Here is a 24,334-nt window from a genome sequence, read left to right on the forward strand (position 1 = left end):
TCCTAGACATATACTAGTTATTGCAAATAAGGGAAACCTTGGGACCTATGTTTCTTTGGGCCCGGCTTACTTCTTCCATGAATGTTTGTTCTTTCTATCTATGTCCATTTATACAAAACAGTTGTAGAAAGTAACTTCTAGGAGATTGTGTGGCCAGGCTCACAGTTGGTACTCAAAAAAGACATTTAAATAGAAGAACAGAGGATTAAAGAAAATGAAAAGAGGTTTGAATAAGATAATAGGTCATAGGTTTTCTTTTCTGAAATCTTTTTAAATTAATTTTATTTATTCTATTTTTATTATCTTTAAGTAGTTGTACAAAGAACTGTCAATTTCGCATACCAACTTATGACTACAATGCATCTTAATCAATGTCACCCCGTTCACCTTTCTCCCCTATCTTTCCTGATCCCACCTATCCCAAGTTACATAGTTGCATTTTCACATATGTGCATTGAGTGTTATGATTATATGATATTCATTCACCCTTCCTCTCTCCATTCATTTGCCCCGACCCAGCAACATCACCCCTCCACACAAACACACCAAAACAACGTGGTTCCTGGTATTCATTCTGTTAGCCTATGAGTTAGTCATTCAAAAGAGTTATACCATTGAGTATAATAGACATGAGATTATCTGTTTGTATATGTATATGTATATATGGTGCTATAAATGTTTTTGTGTTTAGAAATTAGATCTAACTTCCACATACGAGAGAAAACATGTACCCATTTTCTCTTTGAGACTGACTTACTTTGCTTAACAAAAATTTTTCCAGGTCCATCCATTTCCCTCAAATTACAAATTACATTATATGTGCGTGCATGTGCATGTATGTATCTATTCATCTGTCATAAGGCATCTGAGCTGTTGCCATAATTTGGCTATCATGAATACTACAGCAATGAACACAGATGTGCAAGTGTCTTTACTATATTCTGATTTGTAATATTTTAGATAAATTCACAGCAGTGGTATTGCTGGATCATAGAATAATTCTGTTCAGTTTTTTTAAGGAACTTCCAAACTGCTCCATAGTGTTTTACTAGTTGATGTTCCCACCAACAGTATAACAGGGTTCTTTTTACCCAACACCCCTTCCAACATTTGTTAATTTTATTTTTAATAGTTCAATACCAGGATAACTTCATTTCTCTGATATACTAGTCATTCAACTTTCTATAAAGAGTAGAATGGATTGTTCTGTGCTTTACGATTAATGTTTTGCAAAACAGTAGGGAAAGTGGATTGCTGGAGCCATTGGAGTCATGTAGGCAGAGGCAATTCCACATTTACTGCTTTGGTCAGCCTACCTAGACCAGCCTTGATGACACATAGTGATACTGGTTATTTATGAAGATCTCCACATCCACAATCTCCTTACTGCTCACAACTACCCTGTGAAATAAATAGGGGTGGCCCAGTGCCCACAGTTCATGTCTATAATCCTGGCTACGTGGGAGACTGAGATATGAGGGTCGCAGTTTAAAGCCAGCCCATGCAGGAAAGCCTGTGAGACTGCTATCCCCAATTAACCACCAGAAAAAGCCAGAAGTGGAGCTGTGGCTCAAGTGGTGGAGTATTAGCCTGGACACCAGCTCAGGGACAGTGCCCAGATCCTGACTTTAAGCCCCAGAACTGGTACAAAAGAGAGAGAGAGGGAAAACAGTGTAACTGGTTGGAGAGTATGAGAAATGATACTGTCACAGACTTCTTGCTGGTAGACAGGAGTTTGATGACTTCACTGGAAACGTATTTCACAGTCCCTCATTAAACTGTACTTCCTGTAAACCAATCATTTCAGTTAACTCCCAAGAGAGTTAGCCAACATTACAGTAACCTAACAGGGTCTTTATTAGTAGCAGTAGTAGTAGTGCTAATAGTATGCAGTCCCGAGGTTTGAACTTGGGACTTTACATATCCTAGGCCAGCATTTAACCACTGGCTATTTTTTGAGAAAGGGTCTTTCATACTTTTGGCTTCTAACATGACACTTCCATTCTCAGCTTTCTGAGTAGCTAAGATTAAGTGGTGAGCCACTGGCGCCGCCTGGCCCATTTTTAATAATCATAAAGCTAGTCTGGAATTATTGTAATGGCTAGAAGGACAGTCATGGGATGTAAGTCAAGCAGTTTTGAGTTCTGTTTCCCAACTCAAAAGAGCTGTTATTTTAAAGTATTTGGCTTGTTAACTTAATTAGAGTTATTTTAGTTGTGTTAGACATGCCAACATTTGGCATGTTTAGTCCAGTAGATATATTATAATATACATGGCAAGTTATCAAAAATTTACGAGAACATTTTGTGTGTTACACATGCACTTATTTCTAAGGTGCAATGAAGATTCAAATTCAGCTGAGAACTATTTACTAGTTGTAAAATAAAATACAGTAAGATAAAGAATCACCTAGAAGAGGCACACAGTTTTAAAAAAATGAAAAAATACCTTCATAATTATGAGACTTTCCTATTCCACAGAACTTTGGATACAATATACAACAAAAACATAGATATTAATTTTGTTTTATGACTCATAGCCAAAGATTTCCTGCTTTCCCATTTCTACCAAATAAATACTGTATGAGTTGAATACAATTTGTCAGTATATTACTCTTAACAGAATTTATAACCACATATATGTGTGGTGTGTGTGTGCTGAAACTCAGGAGCTTGGCTCTGGCCTTTAGCTTTTTTGCTCAAGGCTATCACTCTACTACTTGAGCCACAGCTCCACTTCTGACTTTTTTTTTGGTTAATTGGAGATAAAGGTTTCAAAGACTTTCCTGCCTGGGCTGGCTTTGAACTGTGATCCTCACATTTTAGCCTTCTAAATAACTAGGAAAATGTACAATTTCTTTTGGTTGTTTTTGGTTTTTGTTTTGCAACAAGATCTCACTATTCATTTCAAGCTGGCCTTGAACTTTCAATCCTCATGCTTCTGTTCCCTGGATGTTAGGGTGATAGGTTGGGTACTACCATGCCCAGCTTATAGCTTTGGATTTTTGGTTTGGTGTTGTTTTGTGTTTGTTTTTGTTTTGTTTTCAGTGCTTGGTTTTGAATCAGAGCCTCATGTTTTCTAGAAAAACATTCTACTATTTGAGCCTTTTCTTTTTCTCTTATTTTTATAGGATCTCATGCATTTGCCAAACTGGCTTCAGACTGAAAACATCCTATCTCTGCTCCTAAGTAGCTAGAATTACATATATGCACTATCACGCTCAGCCTTTGTAATGTTTTTATAGAATAAATTTCCCATATTTCTCAAAGCCAACATTAAAAATTTATTTATAGATTAGAAATATTGCAGTTTGGGTCCTTTTCAATTTTGTCACCAGCTTGAAGAAAAATAAGAAAAACCTAAAAATACAGTTCAGAAAAAATTATTGTTAATGACCTGATGTTATAGTCCTACATATATATATTGGCATTTTAATACACTTGCAAGGCATCTGTGTTTTAACATTTATCAAAGCCAGAAAAATGGATAAATCCTGATATAATCACATATGAAAAGATCTCTAAGTCACATATATGTGTGTGTGTGTGTGTGTGTGTGTGTGTGTGTGTGTGTGTGTGTGTGTGTGTGTGTGTGTGTGTGTGTGTATATACCATTCCAGTTGAGATGTCCTTAAACTTCTCAACATCATAGTGGGAAAAAGTTATCTGGCTTTTTATGTTCAATTAAATATGCTTCCTAGGATAGAAAGATTTTATAATAACCAGTCATAAAGTTGTAGAGATTTTCACTCTTTCAATGCATACTGCACCCTGAGCCTCCTCTTCTTTCAGACATATAGAAATTAGAAAGGCAAAGAAACCCTCACCAGTCATCTAAGATTTTAGTCACATGGTCACTTGCTAGTTTCACACCAGAATTAAAACCACAATGCTGTCATGTGTGTACACTTCATATTTAGTGCAATCCTGTGCATGAGTGTGTGTGTATATTTCATCCTTCAGTGTCCTTGGGGGTATTAGCTCTAGGTCTTCTATGGATACCATAATCTATGGGTGTTCAATTTCCTTGTATAATAGAATAGTTATGCATTATGCACTCTCCCCATTATCTATAACTAAAATAATGTTATTACTATGTAAATAGCTGTAATACTATACTGTTTAAGAACTAATGACAAGAAAAATGTGTACATGGTCAATACAGATGCAGTTTTCTTTATTTTACATGAGTGTGCATTCATGCACATACACACATGCCCACACCTGTACTGGGCCTTGAACTCAGGACCAGAGTGCTCTCCCTTAGCCTTTTCACTCAAGGCTGGTACCTATAACTTGAGCCAAAGTGCCATTTCGGGATTTTTTGATGGGTACTTGAACATAAAAGACTCACAGACTTTCTTGCCTTGGCTGGTTTTTTATTACAAACCTCAGATCTCAGATGCTTCCTGAGTAGCTAGGATTATAGGCCTGAGTCAATAGTGCAATTTCATTTTTGAAAATGTTTTCTATGGATGGTTTGTACATACATATGGTGGAGAAAATGGTTCATAAATATATAAGTAATACTTTTAAGTAGTGGTAAGTGCTAGGAAGAAAAGATAATGGGATAATGTGGCATACTATAAGCTAATGATGATGGCAGACAGATCTTTTCTGAATGGATGACTGTTAAGTTGAAAATCTCACTGACCAAAAGGAAGTAAAGATGCCCAGATTGAGATAGTGAAAGGAGAACCATCCAAAGCAGATAGGACAGCTGTCAGTGGGCAAAAGCCAGGCCTGGTTTGAGAGAAATGCTTGTGTGCCTGTGTTACAGAGCCACGAGGAAAACAAGTAAAAGAAGACAGAACCTATTTGGTCTGTAGACTAGAGGGGTGAGCTTGTCCTGATTCTAATTATACCAGGAAGCCTACAAATCGTTAAAAACAAAGAGCTTTGTGATGTGATTTCTGCTGTAGGACAAAGTACTCTGTGGAAAATGGGATCAAGACAGAAGCAAAGACGAATTTGGAGGCCATGGGGGAGGAATGTGTGAAAGCCCAGCTACTTTGGCAGCTTTGTATGTATAATTGAGAAAACAACAAATTAAAGCAATTATGAATCTATGTGGGCATTTCCAAAAGTGTCGGAATGGATTTAGGTAACTCTGGAAAAACTTGTTTTAAGGTAGTGTCTTAATTAGTAGTAGAGATTTGCCCAGGCTTGTGGGCAAGGAAAGTTGTATACCCCATAATGGCACCAGAAAGCTAGAACCCATCTCATAAATCCAGGGGCACTAAACACTTAAAGGAAAGATTTTTTTTTATTTCAGTTATGATAAGATGGAGAAATCTGTATGTATGTGTGTGTGTGTGTGTGTGTGTGTGTGTGTGTGTGTGTGTGTGTGTGTGCATGTGCACATCTGTGCCTGCGTGCTGGACCTTGAACTTAGGGCCTTGAACTTAGGGCTTTGAGCTTTCATCTTGGCTTTATGCTCAAGGCGTTGGGCCTTGAACTCAGGACCTTGAGTTTTCAACTTGACTTTATGCTTAAGGCTAGTCCTCTACTACTTGTGCTACTGCTCCACTTTGGCTCTTTGGTGGTTAATTGGAGATCAGAGCCCCATAGACTTTTCTGCCCAGGCTGGCTTCAACCCACAGTGCTCATATCTCAGCCTTCTGAATAGCTAGGATGACAGGCATGAGCCACCAGACCCTCAGTTGGCCTCACATGTATGTGCCAAGATAATGCACTGATAACTTGCTGTGACATATGTGCTTGAATCTATGAAAAAAATAATAAGTGCAACAACTAAATAAAGATTTAATCTCAAAAATACTATGCTGAGAAATAAGCTTAACAACAAAAGGCAATACCGTTTGATTCCATTCATATAAACTTCCAAAATAGTCAAAACTATCCGGCAGTGAAAACAAGTTAAGATCAGGTTGACTTGTGTGTGTGGTACAGTCTAGCTGGGGAGTGGAAACAGGTGCTATTGGCCTTCTCCATCAGGATGATTAGGTTGGACCAGCACATGCATTCGGTGAAGCTCGTCAAATGCGATGCTCCTGCTTCATCCTCTCAGTTTGTAGATAATCCCTCAAAAATTAACAACTTTATATATTGAATTGTAGTGAGGGAATATACCAAAGTCAAGATCCCAAAGATATGTACCTTATTTTAGGTGCATCTAAAGAATCTATGGATACAATATGATAAAATGAATACAGCAAAAATGCTCACGTAAGAAGGTTAACAGTACAGTTCTTTCCACTTTCATGTGTATATTTTAGTCTTCATAAAATACTAAATGTTTTGAAGACCTGAGTCAAAGGACAAATTTCATTAACATTTGTCTTCAGGTTAGAGCAAACCACTGGGATGTTATGGAGCTTGATATCCTTTTAAATTGTCAGGTTTTCATAAGAACAGGCCCAAAATAAAAGCAAAGTTCTCTTTGAATAAATAACTTAAGTATCTAATCAGATACATGTTTATATGAAATTCTTAAAGTACAATGAGTTCCCTTTTTTTTCTTGATATGACGAACATTGGATGTTTAGTGTCTTAACACCTGAGGAAGATAAAAGATAATAAACAGTTATAAACATCTCCAGATTAAACAATACCTTAGAGCAGTGTACCTTGACCCAAGTTCCTTAATAGCTGTCTAGATGCATGGCTTGTTATATTGTTATCACCTTTTGATAGTTAACTGTAACAAGACAAAATTGAAATACATCCTCTATTCATTCAATCTTCAAAGGAATTCCAGGAGATTAATATTATTCTTAATTGAGGAAGGCCTAGCTCATATTGCTCAGGACCTAGTTTGCATCATTTCCTGGGTTCAATTCCCAGTACCAGAAAAGAAAATGGAAAAAATAAAATAAAACCACTTTTGTTCTTTTATGTTAAACTTATCTAATGAGTGTGTGGTTATTTTATTAAATGATGTTCTGTAGGTAGTCTCACATTTAAATTTTCTCATGGCAAAATGGTTGATATAAAGATGGAGCCAAGATTATACTATTTCAATTTGGAAATTTAATCCAATTCTATTGTTTTTGTAAGTGCGTGTGGTGTCAAGATTTGAACCCATGGGCTTATGCATTCTAAACCTACCTCTACTACTGAGCCACCCAGCTACCCCGAAACTAGTTTGCTCTGATCTTCATCCTAGATTTTATTCACAGGCTTTTTGTTTTATCCTTTGGATGTACAAGAGAAAGAAAGACTCATTCATGATTATTTTGAAACTTGAGTAATTAGCTCTGGAAATCTTCAGGATGGACTTGCATTTATTGAATGAAATATTAAACAAACTTCACCCTTATTCCCGTGCATAGATATTTAGGCAGCCAGGCATTTAGGAATTTTTTTTTTATTGTGAACATACTGTACAGAGGGGTTACAATTACATGGGCAAGATAATGAGTACATTTCTTACCAAGCATTGCAGCCTCCTCCTTTGTTTACCCTTCACATCCCTTCCCAGCCTCCCCCCGCGCCCCCCACCCCGCATTTAGGAATTTTTTAAGCTTTTTTTTTTTTACCACGTTAAAACAAATAATGAAAAATTTCCTGCATATAGCATTCTCAGTATTTTGGTCCATTTCCTTAGAATAGGTTTTTCAAAGTAGTATAATCATGTACAGAATTTAAATGTATCAATAATTCATAATGTTGCTATTATTTCTCAAATACATGATCTTGCTTTCTGAATATAAAAGTAATTCATTCTTAGTGTACTTTATGATAGTCCATGAGGACTAATCATACATAAATACTGTAGGTGTTCATTAGAATTTTTTAAATCTTTCTGAAAGTTTGTTTATTTTTTTAAATTGGGGTGTTTAAACTCACCTTCAAAATAAGTACTCTACAGCTTGAGCCATATCTCCTAACCATAAAAGTGCTTTTTTTTCCCTATAAGTACTAATCTCCCCCATCTCTTCAGCCCTGGGGCATGAATTCAGAGTCTGAACACTGTCCCTGAACATTTTTGTTCAAGACTAGCACTCTACCACTTAAGCCATGGCTCCATATCTGGCTTTTTTGGTGCTTAATTAGAGATAAGAATCTCATGAACTTCTTGCCCAGGCTGGCTTCAAACCACGATCCTCAAATCTTAGCCTCCTAAGTAGCTAGGATTACAGATGTGAACCACTGGCATCCAGCTATAAGAACTAATCTTAATGGCATATTTGTTTTTACTGTACTGACAACTTTTACTTACTTATTAGTTTAGTGATAAAGTAATGCTTAGGGTTCATATGAAAGAAATTTACAAGCTGATATCCTTGATCATTTAAAATAAAAGCAATGTTTTTTGTTGTTGTTTTCATTCCTCTGTAAATTTAAGAAACCTTTCTGAAACATGCTCCACACCTAGGCTCTGGTGGACTGGGCTCACCTGGCTGACTTGAACAGAGTGGCCAGTATTTAGAGTGACATGGAACACACCTGATCAGATAGAGGCAAAGGTACAGGCAACAGTCAGCTTATAAAGCAGCTGTTGTTCCATGATGTGTTCATTGACAGATCACATGCTATTGTCAAAACCCTGAACCTAAATCTGCCCTGACATCTTTATGAACTTAGAACTGGTACATCAGTCTGGCTCTATCCACATGCATTAGAATGGTTATACCTCTCTGTCATGTTGTATCTGCCATCAAAGCATCTCACTTACTCCTAAGACTGTGGATATTGGGCCAAATCAAAGTTATGGTTGGAAGAGTCATAGAATCCTCTTGCCTCTGCAGGCAGGAGATAAGAACCCTTTCTTATGGAATTGCACAATTCCCATGTTAGAGTCCTTTTCACTACCACTGAATCTGAATGAGAATTAGAGTGAAGAAGAGGGAAATCCCCACAGAGTTAAAGAGGATGTGAAGATTGCTTCACAGTTGATGTTTGGGTAAATACCTTGGATTTGATTATGTGGCATCTGAACATGGGCTCATCACTGGGGCTCTACTCATGCAAGGGCCAATTGATGCTTTAAGAATAATTCCCATGGAGAGGGAACAAGGAAACCATAAAATAGAAATGCATTTCTTTATTTGCTTATTTATTCAGTGCAGGTACTGGGGCTTGAACTCAGGGCAGAACACTGTCCCTTAGCTTTTTCATTCACAGCTCAGCCACTTGAGCCACAGCTCTACTTGTGGCTTTTTTTGGGGGGAGGAGGTGATTAATTGGAGGTAAAAACTTCACAGACTTTCCTGCTTGGGGTGACTCTGAACTGCAGTCCTCAGATCTCAGCTTCTGTGCAGCTAGGACTTACAGGCATGAGCCTTCTGTTCCTGGCTTACAAATTCACTTTTGAAAGAGTTCCTGATTTTGTGCACTGCCACCTGGTGACTATGAGTGTTGAAGTAGAACCTTTGCAGACAGGGCCTGGCCCAGTCTGAGTTGAATGTCTAAAGCCAGAGGCCATATTTCTTCACTCTTAGAATAATTTTGGTTCAAAGTATGAGTCCTTTAACAAGCTTCCTGCTTCAAAAGTCCCAAGCTTCTTTGTTTTGTTAAGCTTGCCTAAACATGACTTTCAAAGAGCTAGGTTTGTAAATATCACTTTATTATAACCCTTTCCTTTGCTTTTAAATACAGACTGCCAAGTACATACAGTCCAACTTTGCTGCTTAAGTCACAAAGGTTTCTGGGGTAGGTTTGGTATCTTGACACATGAAGAATGGCAAAGTTGCATTTTGCATGGGGCAAAACCACTGTACCCACACCTGTGCTGGGTAGAGTATCAGAATGGCTGCTCAAAAATGTTATCTTGGTTTTCTTGTTATCTCTAACTATTCTATAATTTGACTTTTGATTTATTTTTTGATATATTTCTTTGGAGGAATAGTCCTAATCTCGAACCCATTGAGCTTTTTGTTGTTGTTTTGTTGTTGTTGTTGTTGTTTTTGGGTCCAGTCGTGGGGCCTGAACTCTGGGCCTGGGCGCTGTCCCTCAGCTCTTCAGCTCAAGGCTAACACTACCACTTGAGCCACAGCGCCACTTCCAGCTTTTTTTTTTATGCTCATGTGGTGCTGAGGAATTGAACCCAGGGCCTCATGCATGCAAGGCAAGCGCTCTACCACTGAGCCAGCTTCCCAGCCCTTTTGTTGTTGTTTTTGTTTTTGTCAGTTGTGGGGCTTGAGCTTAGGGGCTGAGTGCTATCTCTGAGCTTTTTTGCACTCTACCACTTTAAACTACAGCTCCATTTCTTGTTTTCTAATGGTTAATTGGAGGTAAGAGTCTTACAGACTTTCCTGCCCAGGCTGGCTTTAAACTGTGATCCTCAGATCTCAGCCTCCTGAATAGGTAGGATTGCAGGTGTGAGCTACCAGAACCTGGCCAGTTGGGCTTTTACGTTATACTTTCATTGTTTATTTCTAGATGTGTAGTATTGAGGTTCAACACTATTGCTTAACATCATACAAAATAATACTGATCAAAATGAACTCCAGGAAATGGAAACAAGAGTATTTTTTTCTTTATTGCTGTTTTTATTTTCTTTTGTCTTGTTTGTTCATTTATATATATCTTTGAGAGGGTAAGAGGGGGCACAGAAATGGAGAGACAAAGGGTAAAAAAAAAGATGCAATGTTATTTACTGGACACTACGTTGAAAATGAACCATACAACTTGTGGGTGAGGATGGGAGGGAAAATCTGGGAGGGAAGAGGTGACATTATCCAAAAAGAAATGTACTCTTTACCTGACTTAGTAACTATAACCCATCTGTACATCACCTTTATAATAACAATGTAAAATTTTTAAATAATGCTAAAAAATATTGCCTATCATATGTCTATAAGCATATGTCCTTGGACACACAATAATGGGACATGCTGACTTTTGGTATAGCAAAATGTTTACTGTGTAGCTATGAATTTATGTCACAACTATATCATTAAATAACCTTGATATTTATCTTTGTCTGCTGTGGCTCTTAAGGCTATTCTGTCTTAAGTACTGCCTTAGAATGTTCATTTCTTTCCTTTTCAGTCTTTAACATGGTTTTGCACCTGTATTTTTCTATAACATGACTCTATGTATCATAGGATTGAGCTCTCTCTTATTATAGATTATATTTTATATAAACTTAAATATCTCTTATCACCTCAGCTTTACATGTGCTTGGAACAGAGTTTATGTTGTAAGAGACTGACACGCACAAATCTGGTCAGCATTGTTTCATTGTAGTTTCACGATTTTACCCTGCATTTCCTGAAAGATCGCTTTTCCCTTTTGTTTCAGTTTGCCAAGGCACAAGTAACAGACTCACCCAGCTAGGCACTTTTGAAGACCACTTTCTGAGCCTGCAAAGGATGTTCAATAACTGTGAAGTGATTCTTGGGAATTTGGAAATTACCTACGTGCAAAGGAATTATGATCTTTCCTTCTTAAAGGTTAGTTCAATGAATGTGGTTACTCTCCTCAAATATAATAGAACAGAATATTTGTAGAGAAAAGACCTTGGCAGAATTTAGCTTAGGTGCTTACTTTCATTGTGGCAGGTATAAGTCCCAGGAACTACAGGTAAGCATTTTATGAGAAGGTCACTTTAACATTTCCAGTCCAGGTTATAGCTGGAAAAGAAAATTGGGGAGAAACATCCATCCGTCATCACAGACCCAGACCTTAACCTTGACCAGCACTGCAGCTGGGGTACATGTAATGGCAGATTAAACAAGTAATCATAATAAGCCAGGTACCAATGGTATATACTTATAATCCTAGCTACTCAGAAGGCTGAGATCTGAAGACTATGGTTCCGAGCCAATCCAAATAGGCAAGTCCAAGAGACTCTTGTCTCCAATTAACCACCAAAAAAGCCAGAAATGGCTCAAGTGGTAGAGCATTAGCCTTGAATAAAAAGGCTAAGTACTGTAAACTGAGGATCTGAATTCAGTTCCCAGTAATACCATACACACACACACACACACACACACACACACACAGCGTCATAATAAAAATATAAAAGCCTGTCTTCATACCATGTATTTATATTGTTATAAATACTCACACCATAGTAGATTTTGAGCTATCAGAGGTTTACAAAACTTCACAAAATTCCTCATCATTTACCAGTACATTCTAGTGAGTCGATAGAAGCCAGCTCCGAAGGTTTTAGAGTTTGGTTGGGAGGTAGTTGAGCTTGCATGGAGTTTGCTTGACCTTTTCCCCTGGGTTTTCCCACCTTTCCTTCTTCTTTCCCTCCCTCTTTTCCTTTCTTCCCTTTTCTAAAAAATGATGTGAGACAGATACAAAGTGATTTCTCATTCCTTTTCTCATTTGTGTGTGTTGCACCCCCAGTTGAGTTAGAGGTTGGTTTCAACATGCTAAATACTGCACAGCCTGCCCAAATAAGGCTTCAAATGCACATGGGAAGAGGGGAGATAGGTGCAAATCCTCCCACGTTTGTTTCCCCAGTGACAGTTGTGTACATGTTTCCACATGGGTCCACTACTCGTGTACACTGTTTTGAAATTAGGTGTCTTGGGAGCTTCTGAACCCATGTTAGCCACTATCTCTTGAGTTTCACAAGAAAGAAATAACATGACCGTGTTTTGTATTCCTAGACCATCCAGGAGGTTGCTGGCTACGTCCTCATTGCCCTCAACACGGTAGAGAGGATTCCCCTGGAGAACCTGCAGATCATCAGAGGAAATGCACTCTATGAAAACACCTATGCCTTGGCAGTCCTGTCTAACTACGGGGCAAATAAAACAGGGCTGAGGGAGCTGCCCATGAGGAACTTACAAGGTAAGAGATGGCTGTCAGGGAAGGGTGACAATGCTGAGTGCCATCTGGTTGTTTTACCTCTGAGAAGGCTTGTTTTCATCAGTCATGCCTCAAGTGTTTGTGTTGCAAGATCCAGCAGGTGGAAGTCTGATAATGCCACAAGAACGGCAGATTTTCAGTTAGGTACCAGTTTTTCCATGGCTGAGGGAAAAATTGAGAGTAATGATAAGAAATAATAAGGATTCTAGGTAAAGTAGAAAATGAGTATGGCCATTGGCCTGGACTGGAATGGAGAGTTTGTGTGTGTATGGACTGCATAAGCTGCCAGCCTCAAGCTGGGCACGGGTGGCTCACACCTGTAATCTTAGCTACTCAGGAGGCTGAGATCTGAAGATCACAGTTCAAAGCCACCCAGGCAGGAAAGACCATGAGACCCCTATCTCCAATAAACCACTAGAAAACTGGAAGTGGCGCTGTGGCTCAAGTGGTAGAGCGCTTGCCTTGAGCTAAAGAGCTGGGGGACAGCGCCCAAGTCCAGAGTTCAAGCCCCACGACTGACCAAAAAAAAAAAAAAAGCTGCCAGCCTTATACCTTTTGACCTCATGTATAAAGGACACACTTGTCTCTCATATGCTTCAGGGCTGTGTTCCAAAACACTAGCAGATGCCTGAACCTCAGGCCAAACCAAAATCCATACATGCTATACTTTTTCCAATTCATGACTGCTTATGATAATTTAGTTCATTAGTTAGGGACCAAGATAACAACAAATAATAATAATAACTACACAATGACTAGAATATTGCATAAATGCTCTGTGATAGTAGTTGCCTGTTGTCTTTCTCTTATTATCTTATACTACAATAATTTGGCCCACATGTGACCACAATTACTGGACATGTGGGAAGAGAAACTGCCAATGAAAGGCAACCTATTGTGCCTTAAAAATCCTGTCCACATTTGAGACAGTGTGGACGATGGTGCTTCTGTATGGCATGTGAACTAAGCACAGGGGGAGAAAATTTTGTCGACGTTTGAATTCTCTTGTGCTCTATTCTTGGGACACTCCTATGAGAGGAAACAAGATGATGGTAGAAGGGAGACGAAATCAAAGAACAAAAAAACAAAATTGGAGCTGGGTGCCCTTGGCAACCCTAGCTATTTAAGAGGCTAAGATTTGTGAATCGTGGTTCAAAGCCAGCCCAAACAGGAAAGTTCATGAGACTCTCATCTGCAGTTAACCACCAACAAGTCAGAAGTAGAGCAGTGGTTCAAGTGACAGAATGCTAGCCTTGAGCAAAAGAATCCCAGGAACAGCACCCAGGCCCTGAGTGTAAGCCCCAGGACTGGTATAAATACATACATACATAAATACATACGTATGCACCTATGTACATACCTAGTGGAGATAACAGGCCTTCACCATGTTGAAGGTTAACTTTGCATAATGCCACAGCCTTCCTTCAAAGCAGATGTTACATTCTGTCTTTTTATAAATGAAGAATTGACAATAAGGTAGCACTCACAAAAACCCTATGGTCGTGAAGAAATGGGCCCCCAATATTTTCCCAGACTCTGCTGTTGTTGGCCTTTCCCACAGTTCTCTTGAGGAGGCCTGGTTCTGATCAAGAAAAGGATGAGGTGGAAAAGAAGGGACGAAGGACAGATGGAGTCTGGGTTCTGCATCCATAGCCAAGAACAGAACGGGTGCTCACGCCCCTAGCTCCTTAGTTTCTCTCCCTATTAATTAACTGCCTTAAGAATTCGTACACACCACTTTTAACTGCTCAGAGCACCCACCACACAGTTTCCGTGTCTACAGTAGTACTTATCTGTATTTTACCCACACTTTGTGAAATGGCCTGTTACATTCCTTCCGTTTGCCTCCCTCCGTCTTGTCTTACACGCGTCACCGCATCAGGCAGCAGCAGATTGTGAGTCTGCCTCCTAGAACCAGACTGTCCCATCACTCAATCACTTTGTTGCCAACCAGGCAACTCTAGAACACCAGTTTTGCCTCTGTGTGACTCAGTATCCTTGTTTCCAACTGTGCATGACATATTTGCAGCTTTGAGAATATTTAATGAAGTACAAGTGAAGCATGAAGCTGTTGCAGAGGTCTCGGTTGTTTATATCTGGGGGAGGCACGGTTCTGGGATTGAACCCAGGGCTTCACACATGCTGAGTATAGACTTACTACTATATTACTCCTCAGACCCATTATTATTCTTTTAGTGCCAGTACTTGGACTTGAACTCAGGCTGTTAGCTGTTTAACCTCAAGGCTTGCACTCTTATTATTTGAACCACAGCTCAACTTCCTAAATTTTATTTTGAAATGAGTTAAGATTCTATAGATGCAAATACTTTAAAGTAGTACCATATACTACTAATGTAGTGTCTGTCACAAAGTGAGTACTCATTAAATATTGAAAGTCCAAGTAAAATCCACTGTCTCCTTGGAGGTGATTCCTGCTGCCCATTTCACCTTGCTGTCTCCGCTTCTTCTCAGGATGGCTGATGGCTCTGGAAGAACCCTACCTGTTTCTTCTATCTCTTGTCCTCATTGTTACTGCAGTCTTGATGTTCCTATCCTATGTTTCCAGACCTGACTACTTGTAACTGGCCCCCATGAGTCTGTTCTCTTGATCATCCTGCTGTTACCTCTGACACCCACACCAGCTCTCAAGAGTTTGGTCTTCTTCTGCAATCTATTTATTCTGTCTTATCCAGTGAGAAAACTGTCCACTTGTCCCCACTCTGTACCTTCTGTCTTTAGGAAGTCTTCAGTACTCCCAGTTCTTTATTCCCATAAATACATACCTAAACATGTCATAGGAGATCTCATTCCTTGCAGCAGCTTTCCTGGGAGAGTCCTTCCTTATTATCCATGTTGGCACTCTCTGACTCATCCACTTTCTGCCTATGGGTTGCTGAATGACATTTAATGTACGAAGGGTTTTTCTCCCATACTTAAATGATAATCACTGGACCATTGTGTGGATTCACAAACAATGGTTTTACATTCCACTGCTCTAGTGACAACCTTATGACTATGGTCTCCTGTGAGCTCGAGGCTATTAAACTGTGTGACATATCTGCCTTGCTGGAGAAGTCCTAAAAGAGGAGCCAGTAGGTTAAATTTGTCTCTGCAGATTCTAAAACAGCTGTCAAATGCCTTAGACACATAAATTATCTCTTTTTTTTCCTCTTTGCAGTACTGGGGTTTTGAATTCAGAGCTTTGTGTTTGCTAGAAACTCTACTTCTGAGTCATATCTCCAGCCTTTTTTTGCACTGGTTGTTTTGAGATAAGGTCTTTTTGCTCAAGTATATGCCTGGGTCATCATCCTTTTTATTCACACTTCCTTCTACTACTAGGATGACCGTCACGCACCCCCATGGCCAGCTTCTTCCATTGAGATATGATCTCATAAGCTTCTTTTGTTGTCTTTTTTTTTTTTTTGGTCCGGTTGTGGGGCCTGAAGTCTGGGCCTGGGTGCTGTCCCTCAGCTCTTCAGCTCAAGGCTAGTGCTCTACCACTTGAGCCACAGCGCCACTTCCGGCTTTTTTTTTCTGCTTATGTAGTGCTGAGGAATTGAACCCAGGGCCTTAAGCATGCAAGGCAAGTGCTCTACCACTGAGCCACCTTCCCAGCCCCTCATAAACTTCTTTTGCTCAGGATGATCTGAAATTATATTGCTCCCACTCTGAGCCTCCTATATATATGATTTGTCAAGCACATAGTACCATGGCCAGCTATTGGTTCAGAAGAAGATTTCATAAAAGTTCTACCTGAGCTACCCTCAAACCACTATAATCCTAATCTTAGCCTCCCATGTAGCTAGAATTACAGGAGTGAATCACTGTGCCTAACTCATAAATGTTTTTGTTTATTATCATGGGTGCAACATTCGCCTTTTATACAGACTTGCCTTTATCTCTGGGGGAGGGGAAGGAGAGGAAGGGTTTTGAAACAATTATCTCTATGCATTTCACTGTCTTTGTCTCTTCCTTATACATACGGATTGATCTGGTCCCAGATCAGATCCATACTCTTTCCTCCAATGAAACTCTTCCAGAGGCATTTAGGAGCAGATTATTTTCACCATCCAGCTATGGGAAGGTTGTCTACCTTGTCCTGGAACTCTGGGTCTACAGTTGTTATGGGTTCTACCTGTCCCCTTTCCATTATCCAACCATGCCAGTCTAGTGAGTCTGCCACAACCCACCATATACTTGCCTTTCATTCTATGCTCTTCTTCTCTCACACATTTCTAAATTCCTAATCATAATTCAGAACCCAGCTCAGGAGAAAGCCTGACTCTGCCACAATACCATCTTAACCTGTGTTTTCATCTGTCTCAGCAAATCTTCTACAGGGCTGAACATGAGACTTTGTTTGTACACTGACATCTTTCTAACACAGTCTGAAATGCAAGGAAATGTATACAGACTTCCCTGTTATTTAAAGGAGGTAGAAAGTTTGCTTACTATTGTTCTGTTTGTGCAGAAATCCTGCTTGGTGCTGTGCGATTCAGCAACAACCCAGAACTCTGCAATGTGGAGACCATCCAATGGCGGGACATCGTCAGCTATGAGTTTCTGAAAAACATGTCAATGGACTTGCAGAGCCACTTGAGCAGCTGTAAGTGTGCAGCTCCAGCAATACGTGTGGATATACACATTAAGGCAGGGAAGAGAGAATTTACCCTTAGGTCACATTAATTAAACTAAAATAAAAATAAAAGGTCTGGTCACCAGGAGAGCTTTTGGGTAAGACATAGGTTAAAGTCAAAAGTTAATCTTTCAATATTTTATGTATTTATTTAATGGGGGTGGGGTGGCATTTCATTGGGGATAGGAGAGTGGTACTGGAGCTTGAACTTTAAGTCCTTCTCTTTTTCTGTGAGCCAATCCTATGGCTTGAACTCAGAGCTTAGGTGCTGTCCATGAACTTTTGTGCTCAAGGCTAGCATTCTACCTTCCAGATGAGCTACATCTCCACTTCTGGTTTTTTGCTAGTCAGAGATGCGTCTCAGGGATTTTTCTGCCTGTGCTGGCTTTGAACTTCAATCCTCAGCCTCAGCCTCCTGAGTAGTTAAGATACCCCAGCGTAACTATTCTATCACTCATTCAGAACTGGACATAGGAAGTAATAGGTGCATACTAGAGGTATCTAATCTTAGATACCTCAACACTATAGTGTAAGTTGTCAGAATATTCTCCAAGCCTAGACAGATTGCAACTCACAGCCCTTTAAGTTCATTTAAATTCTCATTTATGTATCTTTAAATAGTAAAAAAACTACTGGCTAACTCAGTTTCTACAGATGAAGTGTAAACAAAAGCAGTACATGGCTTTTATGGAAATCTACTTCATTACCCTGCTGCGACCCAACTGAGAATAAGAAATTTAACTAAAGGTGTGGTTCAAGTGGTCAACCATAAATGAAAAAGCCAAGAGATAACATGAGTTAAATTACCAGTACTGGCATGAAAGAAAATAAGAAACAGAAGAAAAAAGAGAAGGGAGGGAGAGAGGGAGAGAAAGAAGGAGGGAAGGAAGGGAAGGAAGGGAAGGAAGGAAGGAAGGAAGGAAGGAAGGAAGGAAGGAAGGAAGGAAGGAAGGAAGGAAGGAAGGAAGGAAGGAAGGAAGGAACGGGGAGAGAGAAAGAGAGAGAGAATTTAAACTTTTCCTCGTAACTACAACAGTAGTCAAAAATCTTAGGAAAGGTATAGTTTCTTACCCTTTGTTCACACCTACTGAGATAAGATTTTAACGTCTAGATTTATATTCCAGGCCACAAATGTGATCCAAGTTGTCCCAATGGAAGCTGTTGGGGTGCAGGAGAAGAAAATTGCCAGAAACGTAAGTCAGTGGACAATCTCTGCTTGAAGACCTCCCCCTGTGCACAGAGGTCAGGCCACTGTAACCCCTTTTCTGCCACCATGCAGGTGGATAGATATTCCTCTCTGATAATCTGCAATGCTTTCCTGAATACAGCACCACCTGACAGTCATGAATGGTAGTCTTGTGATTCTCTCCTCACCTGGTTGATCCAATGTGGACACTTGGGGCATGTCAGACTGTCACCAACAAGTGGAAGGCAGCCACCTGAACCCCAATCATTCCTTCTGGACAATATGCGTAGCATCTTCCCCCAAGAATAAAAGCCTTGCCAGGTGCCAGCCCAGACAGGAAAGTCCGTGAGACTCTTATCTCCAATAAACGACTAGAAAACCAGAAGTGGCGCTGTGGCTCAAGTGGTAGAGCGCTCGCCTTGAGCTGAAGAGCACAGGAACAGTGTCCAAGCCCAGAGTTCAAGCCCCACAACCAAAAAAAAAAGAAAAGAATAAGAGGCTTACCTATGCTGGCTTTTGTCACCACTCTTCTTGTCTTCCCTTCTGCCCTTCCCTTATCTGAGCATCTGTCTACATGGATGTTTTTCCAGTGTTTCTTCAGAAGCTTTTATTATTATTATTATTATTACTACTACTACTACCACTACTATTACTAACCTTCTTTGGGAGAGAAACTTTAATTTACCTGATCATGGTTGCTGGCTTATATGATCAAAGACCAAGAAACATGTGGATATATCAGCAGTAAGACTGACAAATTCTCCTTAAGTTTAATTGTGATATAACTATTGAATGCCTTTAAATAGTTCTGCCTGTCAAGTGTGTTTTTGAATGTGTGCACTCTGTCTTGCCAAAATATCAATCACTAATGTCTAATTATTAAGATCTAGAAGTTTGGAACTTGAGCTAATCTAGTATTTCTAAGTGATTAAAAATAAATATGAGCCAGGTGCCAGTGGCTCACATCTGTAATCCTAGCTACTAAGGAGGCTGAGATCTGAGGATCACAGTTCAAACTACCGGTGCGGGAGAGGGTGAAGCGGGCCGAACCTTTGACTCAAGTGGTAGAGTGCTAGCCTTGAGTAAAAAAGCTAAGAGATAGTATCCAAATCCTGAGTTCAAGCCTCAGGACTGGCACAAACAAATCATGAATAAATAAATAAATAATGTATGCAAAAAGGGATACCATGAGGAAAGGCATGATTTGATGTATTTGGCTGCATGGTGCTATCTGGGAATTTAAGCCATGGAATCACTAAACGCCATCCTTTCTCCCCTCTTTTCCTCTGCTATTTGCAAGTGTTCTATGTCCCTAGAAAATGATCTTCTATCCACCTGGTGATTCAGCTCACTAGCAACCTTTCTTCTTTTTCAGTCACCAAAATCATCTGTGCCCAGCAGTGTTCACGGCGCTGTCGTGGAAAGTCCCCTAGTGACTGCTGCCACAACCAGTGTGCTGCTGGTTGCACTGGGCCCAGGGAGAGCGACTGTCTGGTAAGACCCAGATTTCAATGGAAATTTCTATTTCACTGCTGCTGTGCAGCTACCTATCTGCCAACCAACACAGGGGGCCTTCTGTGGTACACATTCATCTATTGACATCAGGAGGGGCAAACATTGCCCTTTCTTGGTGACACAGTGATTGCCTCTACCACTTACTCTGGGACCTCAAACAAATGATCTGACCTCTCATTTCCTCCCTTGTTAAATGGTCTGAGTGGCATATTCATCACCAGACCTGGCACATAATAAGCACTAATATTAAATATGTGTTATTGTTGCAATAGTAGCAGCATTACACTGTACTTTTCACTTAGTTCTATTACAGACCTAGAGAGTTCTTGCTGTAAGATCCCTTTAAGACACCCAATCACTGCTGTGACATGTTTTTGAGGGCATATTTGGGTCTCCTGATGCTGATCCTTCTGCTCTACTTAGAACAACTTTATTACCTCGATCTTCACCTCGCTCTCCCTCAACCCTTCCCTAAGGCGTCTTCAGACCTTCCCTCTTGTCTCTAGAAGTACAGACTTTCTAATAGAAGCCTGGTGCTTCCAGGGAGGTAAAATCACATGATAGTTGCAAGTCAGGAGCATCTTGGAAGCCCTGGAGAGATCAGGGCTGATAGATGGATTCCTGAGGTCAGCAAAAGTGTGGTAAGATACCCTCTGGCTTCAGAAAAGGAGGTCCACCTAAGCTGGATTCTAGAACATTCTATAGTTTGAAAGAAGGGAAGATTCTTCAATTCTAAGGGCTGGATACAGACCCCAGGGATTTTGACTTGGTTGATCTGACTGATTCTCATAAACAACAGCTCCAAACTTCCTAGGAAGAGCCACGATATATTTGGCGTGGCCTTTTCCGCATTCTTTCTTGTCAAGATTTTCTGTACTTTGGCAATCAGTTCTGAAATATATTGACAAGTGTTCCTTATAAGGGAAACCCAGTATAAATTAAGTTTAAAAATAACACCATTCCACAGTTACCACTACAGTGTGTGAACTCCTTCACCCTCTGTAACATAGGGATATGTTTTCTCTAACTGTAAACCATACATCATAACAACTGGGACAGTATGTTTAAGAACAAACACTTCCAGAGCAAAGCCTATCTGACTGTACTGAAACTGAGAATTCCATTCTGAGCTGCTGAGATTTCTAACCTGAAATCAAAACAATGCTGGGCTTCATTCATTTGGGCATTAGTGTCCTTTACTCAACTTGACCAGGAGTTGTCTCTCCTGTGACAGGTCTGCCACAAGTTCCGAGATGAGGCCACATGCAAGGATACCTGCCCACCACTCATGCTCTACAACCCCACCACCTACCAGATGGATGTCAACCCCGAAGGGAAGTACAGCTTTGGCGCCACTTGTGTGAAGAAATGTCCTCGTGAGTTCTCATATGGGAAATTCTTTGGCTGGTCTATGCCCTCTTTTGTGCTCTACTGAAGTCCTAGAGTCCCCTAGCATGGTCAGTCTTAGTCTATGATTAACTGTTGTAAAGCAGGTGACTATGCCTATCTAGGTGTGTAAAGACAGGCCAATTCATAGCCCCAGAATAGACAGAAGCTGCCTATTCTCTATTCGTGGGACAATATCATCTGTCCAATGAATGATTTTGAAAGTTGGTTTTTAGTGTCACTAGTGGCCCAGCCGCATAACAGGAAAGATTCCTCTCTCTGGCTTCCACACCCAAAACAGAGAGCCAGCAGTTGTATCCCAGAGTGTCTAGTTGTCTGATTGACATACAGCTACAGACAGCCCCTCACTGTTTGGTTCTTGTTAACAGATCTAAGTCAGAAAGTTTAACAGATCTACTTTCTCAATTGGTAAAAGTTCTCGTGAAAGTTGTGCCTTTTCAGAGTATTGTAGCTTTGTTTTTATCTTGTTTGGGTTTATTTTGGTGTTGCTTGAGTTCTTTTTTTTGTGTGTCAGTTGTGGGGCCTGAACTGTGGGCCTGGACACTGCCACTCAGCTCTTCAGCTCAAGGCTAGCACTGTACCACTTCAGCCACAGCATCACTTCTGGCTTTTTCTGCTTATGTGGTGCTGAGGAATCGAACCCAGGGCCTCATGCATGCAAGGCAAGCACTCTACCACTGGGACACCTTCCCAGCCCCTGCTTGAGTTCTTAAATAGCCATACACACCAGTCTTGGGTGACATTGATCAAGATGGGCTGTACTCATAACCGGACTTGTTGAACTGAAACCCCTTTGTATTACTACTTAAAGATAATAAGAATGATCATTTTAAAAGTTAAGGAAACTTTTATTTTTAGAAGGGAAACAGAAAAATTTGTAAGAGAACAACTATGAGGGGAAACATTTTTCTTCTTGGATTTGTTATGGATGAATTTTTTTTAATTTTGTAGAGAATTAAAAAATACACAAATCTCATCACCCAAGGTAACTGGCAAACCAAGATAAACTGGTCACAATTACAATGCAGAAAAAGCTTTGTGAGAAAACGTAATAGAGCTCTGAAAGTCACAGGGAACCACCCATAGCCTAAAATGACAAAAGCACGCAATCACAGAAACACAATTGTACCGATGTCCCGTAATATTTGAGAGATTGGGGAACTCAAAATAGAAACAAAAAGGGTTTCTCAAACATAATCTAAACACAAATATTAACTCAAGTGAGCTAACTTAAGAGGGAGAGAAGGAGGCCAAAGCAGGGACTGAGGTACCTGTCCGGGGTACAGACACAGCTAGTCTCGTCAACACTCAGCACAGGGACACTTTGTCACACCACACACAACCATGGAAGGGCAGAGCTGGGCATCAGCAGTAGAGTGAAATGAACCTTCAAATGTAGCCACTTAGGTAGAAGAGTGGGCTTTGTTTAGGTTCTCTCATGTTTAATGAATACTCCATAACCTGAAGACAGAGCCTACAGAGGAAACTGAGCTTCAAGGAGGTACTTTAAGCTTGGGGACATAAGCAATATTGATTTCTTCCCTCCTACATCTATTCCCTGCCTGGGGTGAACCATCTGTATTTATCCAGGTTGTCATCGTAAGAGCTCTTCAACTCACTTCTTTTCTATGTGTAACCTTTCATTCTTTGTCTTCAAAGCAAAGTCAATGGAAGGATCAAGAACCCTTTTCATCAGTCCCCATAAAGCAAGACATGAAGATATTTGGGAGAGGCCAGGAGCACCTGCCACCACCTTTATCACCTTCCTTTCATTATCTCCTCCTTAGGGAACTATGTGGTGACAGATCATGGCTCGTGTGTCCGGGCCTGCGGTCCTGATAACTATGAAGTAGAAGAAGATGGCGTTCGCAAGTGTAAAAAGTGTGAAGGGCCCTGTCGCAAAGGTAGGGAATTCACAGGCTTTCTTCAGTCACCCCAAAGTTGGGCTCTATGCCTACCTCTAAGTGAACACATCTTACTCTTCTAGATGGAAAAAACCATGCTTATTGTTTCTTTAAAATACAAGATAAACAGGCACCTGCAGCTCACACCAGTAATTCTGGCTACCCAAGAGCTAAGATCTGGGGATCAAGGTTCAAAATCAGGCAGTGGGGCAGAAGAGGGACCCTTATCTCCAATGAACTACCTCCAGAAAGCCAGAAGTGAAGTTGTGGCCCAAGTGGTAGAGCACTAGCCTTGGGCAAAAAAACTTGGGCACAGTGCCAGGCCCTGAGTTCAAGCCCCAGAAGCAGCACGCGTGTGCATGCACACACAGGATATAGTACAAAGCCAGGTTTTAGGAATACAAAAAAGCAGAGAAGGTTTAGCTTGGGGGATCTCTGTGGTTAGAGCAGGAGCAGAGGCATGCTTGCAGCACAGGGACCACCTTGGACAGAAAAAGGAAGAAGAACAAACATAATTAGGAGTAGCCAGACTTAGCCCCAGTGGGATCCAATGAAGAGAATTTGAACCACTGAGAGCTGTGACAAGAATAGCATCCACTTTTGCCCTAATAATGCCAATGTCTTGGTACCTAGGTCATTGGGCAGGGGTTCATGCAATAAGAATTCCCTTTCAGCTCCCATCTGCCTATGGAACTCTTGTATTCTTAATTCAACAACTATAAATGGAATAAATATCTCTCTTAACAGTTTGTAATGGAATAGGAATTGGTGAATTTAAAGACACACTCTCTATAAATGCTACAAATATCAAACACTTCAAAAACTGCACTGCCATCAGTGGAGATCTTCATATCCTGCCTGTAGCCTTTAGAGGGTAAGTGACGGCTGAATTACGTGTGCAGAGACTGGTGAATGAAGCTTGTTGTTGTTTCGTTTGTTTTTTAAACTA

At 40.3% G+C, this 24,334-nt stretch overlaps 1 protein-coding gene across 3 annotated transcripts in view; it reads left to right on the forward strand.

Moving 5' to 3' along the window:
- The window catches only part of Egfr (epidermal growth factor receptor), a 196,746-nt gene that overhangs the window by 123,158 nt on the left and 49,254 nt on the right, over positions 1–24,334 (forward strand). For all 3 annotated transcript variants that reach the window (XM_042685070.1, XM_042685071.1, XM_042685072.1), the window contains exons 2-9: positions 11,211–11,362; positions 12,536–12,719; positions 17,209–17,343; positions 18,498–18,566; positions 19,935–20,053; positions 21,309–21,450; positions 23,269–23,385; positions 24,133–24,259. In XM_042685070.1, the coding sequence (XP_042541004.1) occupies positions 11,211–11,362; positions 12,536–12,719; positions 17,209–17,343; positions 18,498–18,566; positions 19,935–20,053; positions 21,309–21,450; positions 23,269–23,385; positions 24,133–24,259 (1,045 nt within the window). The remainder of the gene's footprint in view (positions 1–11,210; positions 11,363–12,535; positions 12,720–17,208; positions 17,344–18,497; positions 18,567–19,934; positions 20,054–21,308; positions 21,451–23,268; positions 23,386–24,132; positions 24,260–24,334) is intronic.

This window comes from Dipodomys spectabilis, unplaced genomic scaffold (genome assembly GCF_019054845.1).
Source record: "Dipodomys spectabilis isolate Male_0828 unplaced genomic scaffold, ASM1905484v1 ptg000092l, whole genome shotgun sequence".
Classification (NCBI taxonomy): Eukaryota; Metazoa; Chordata; class Mammalia; order Rodentia; family Heteromyidae; genus Dipodomys; species Dipodomys spectabilis.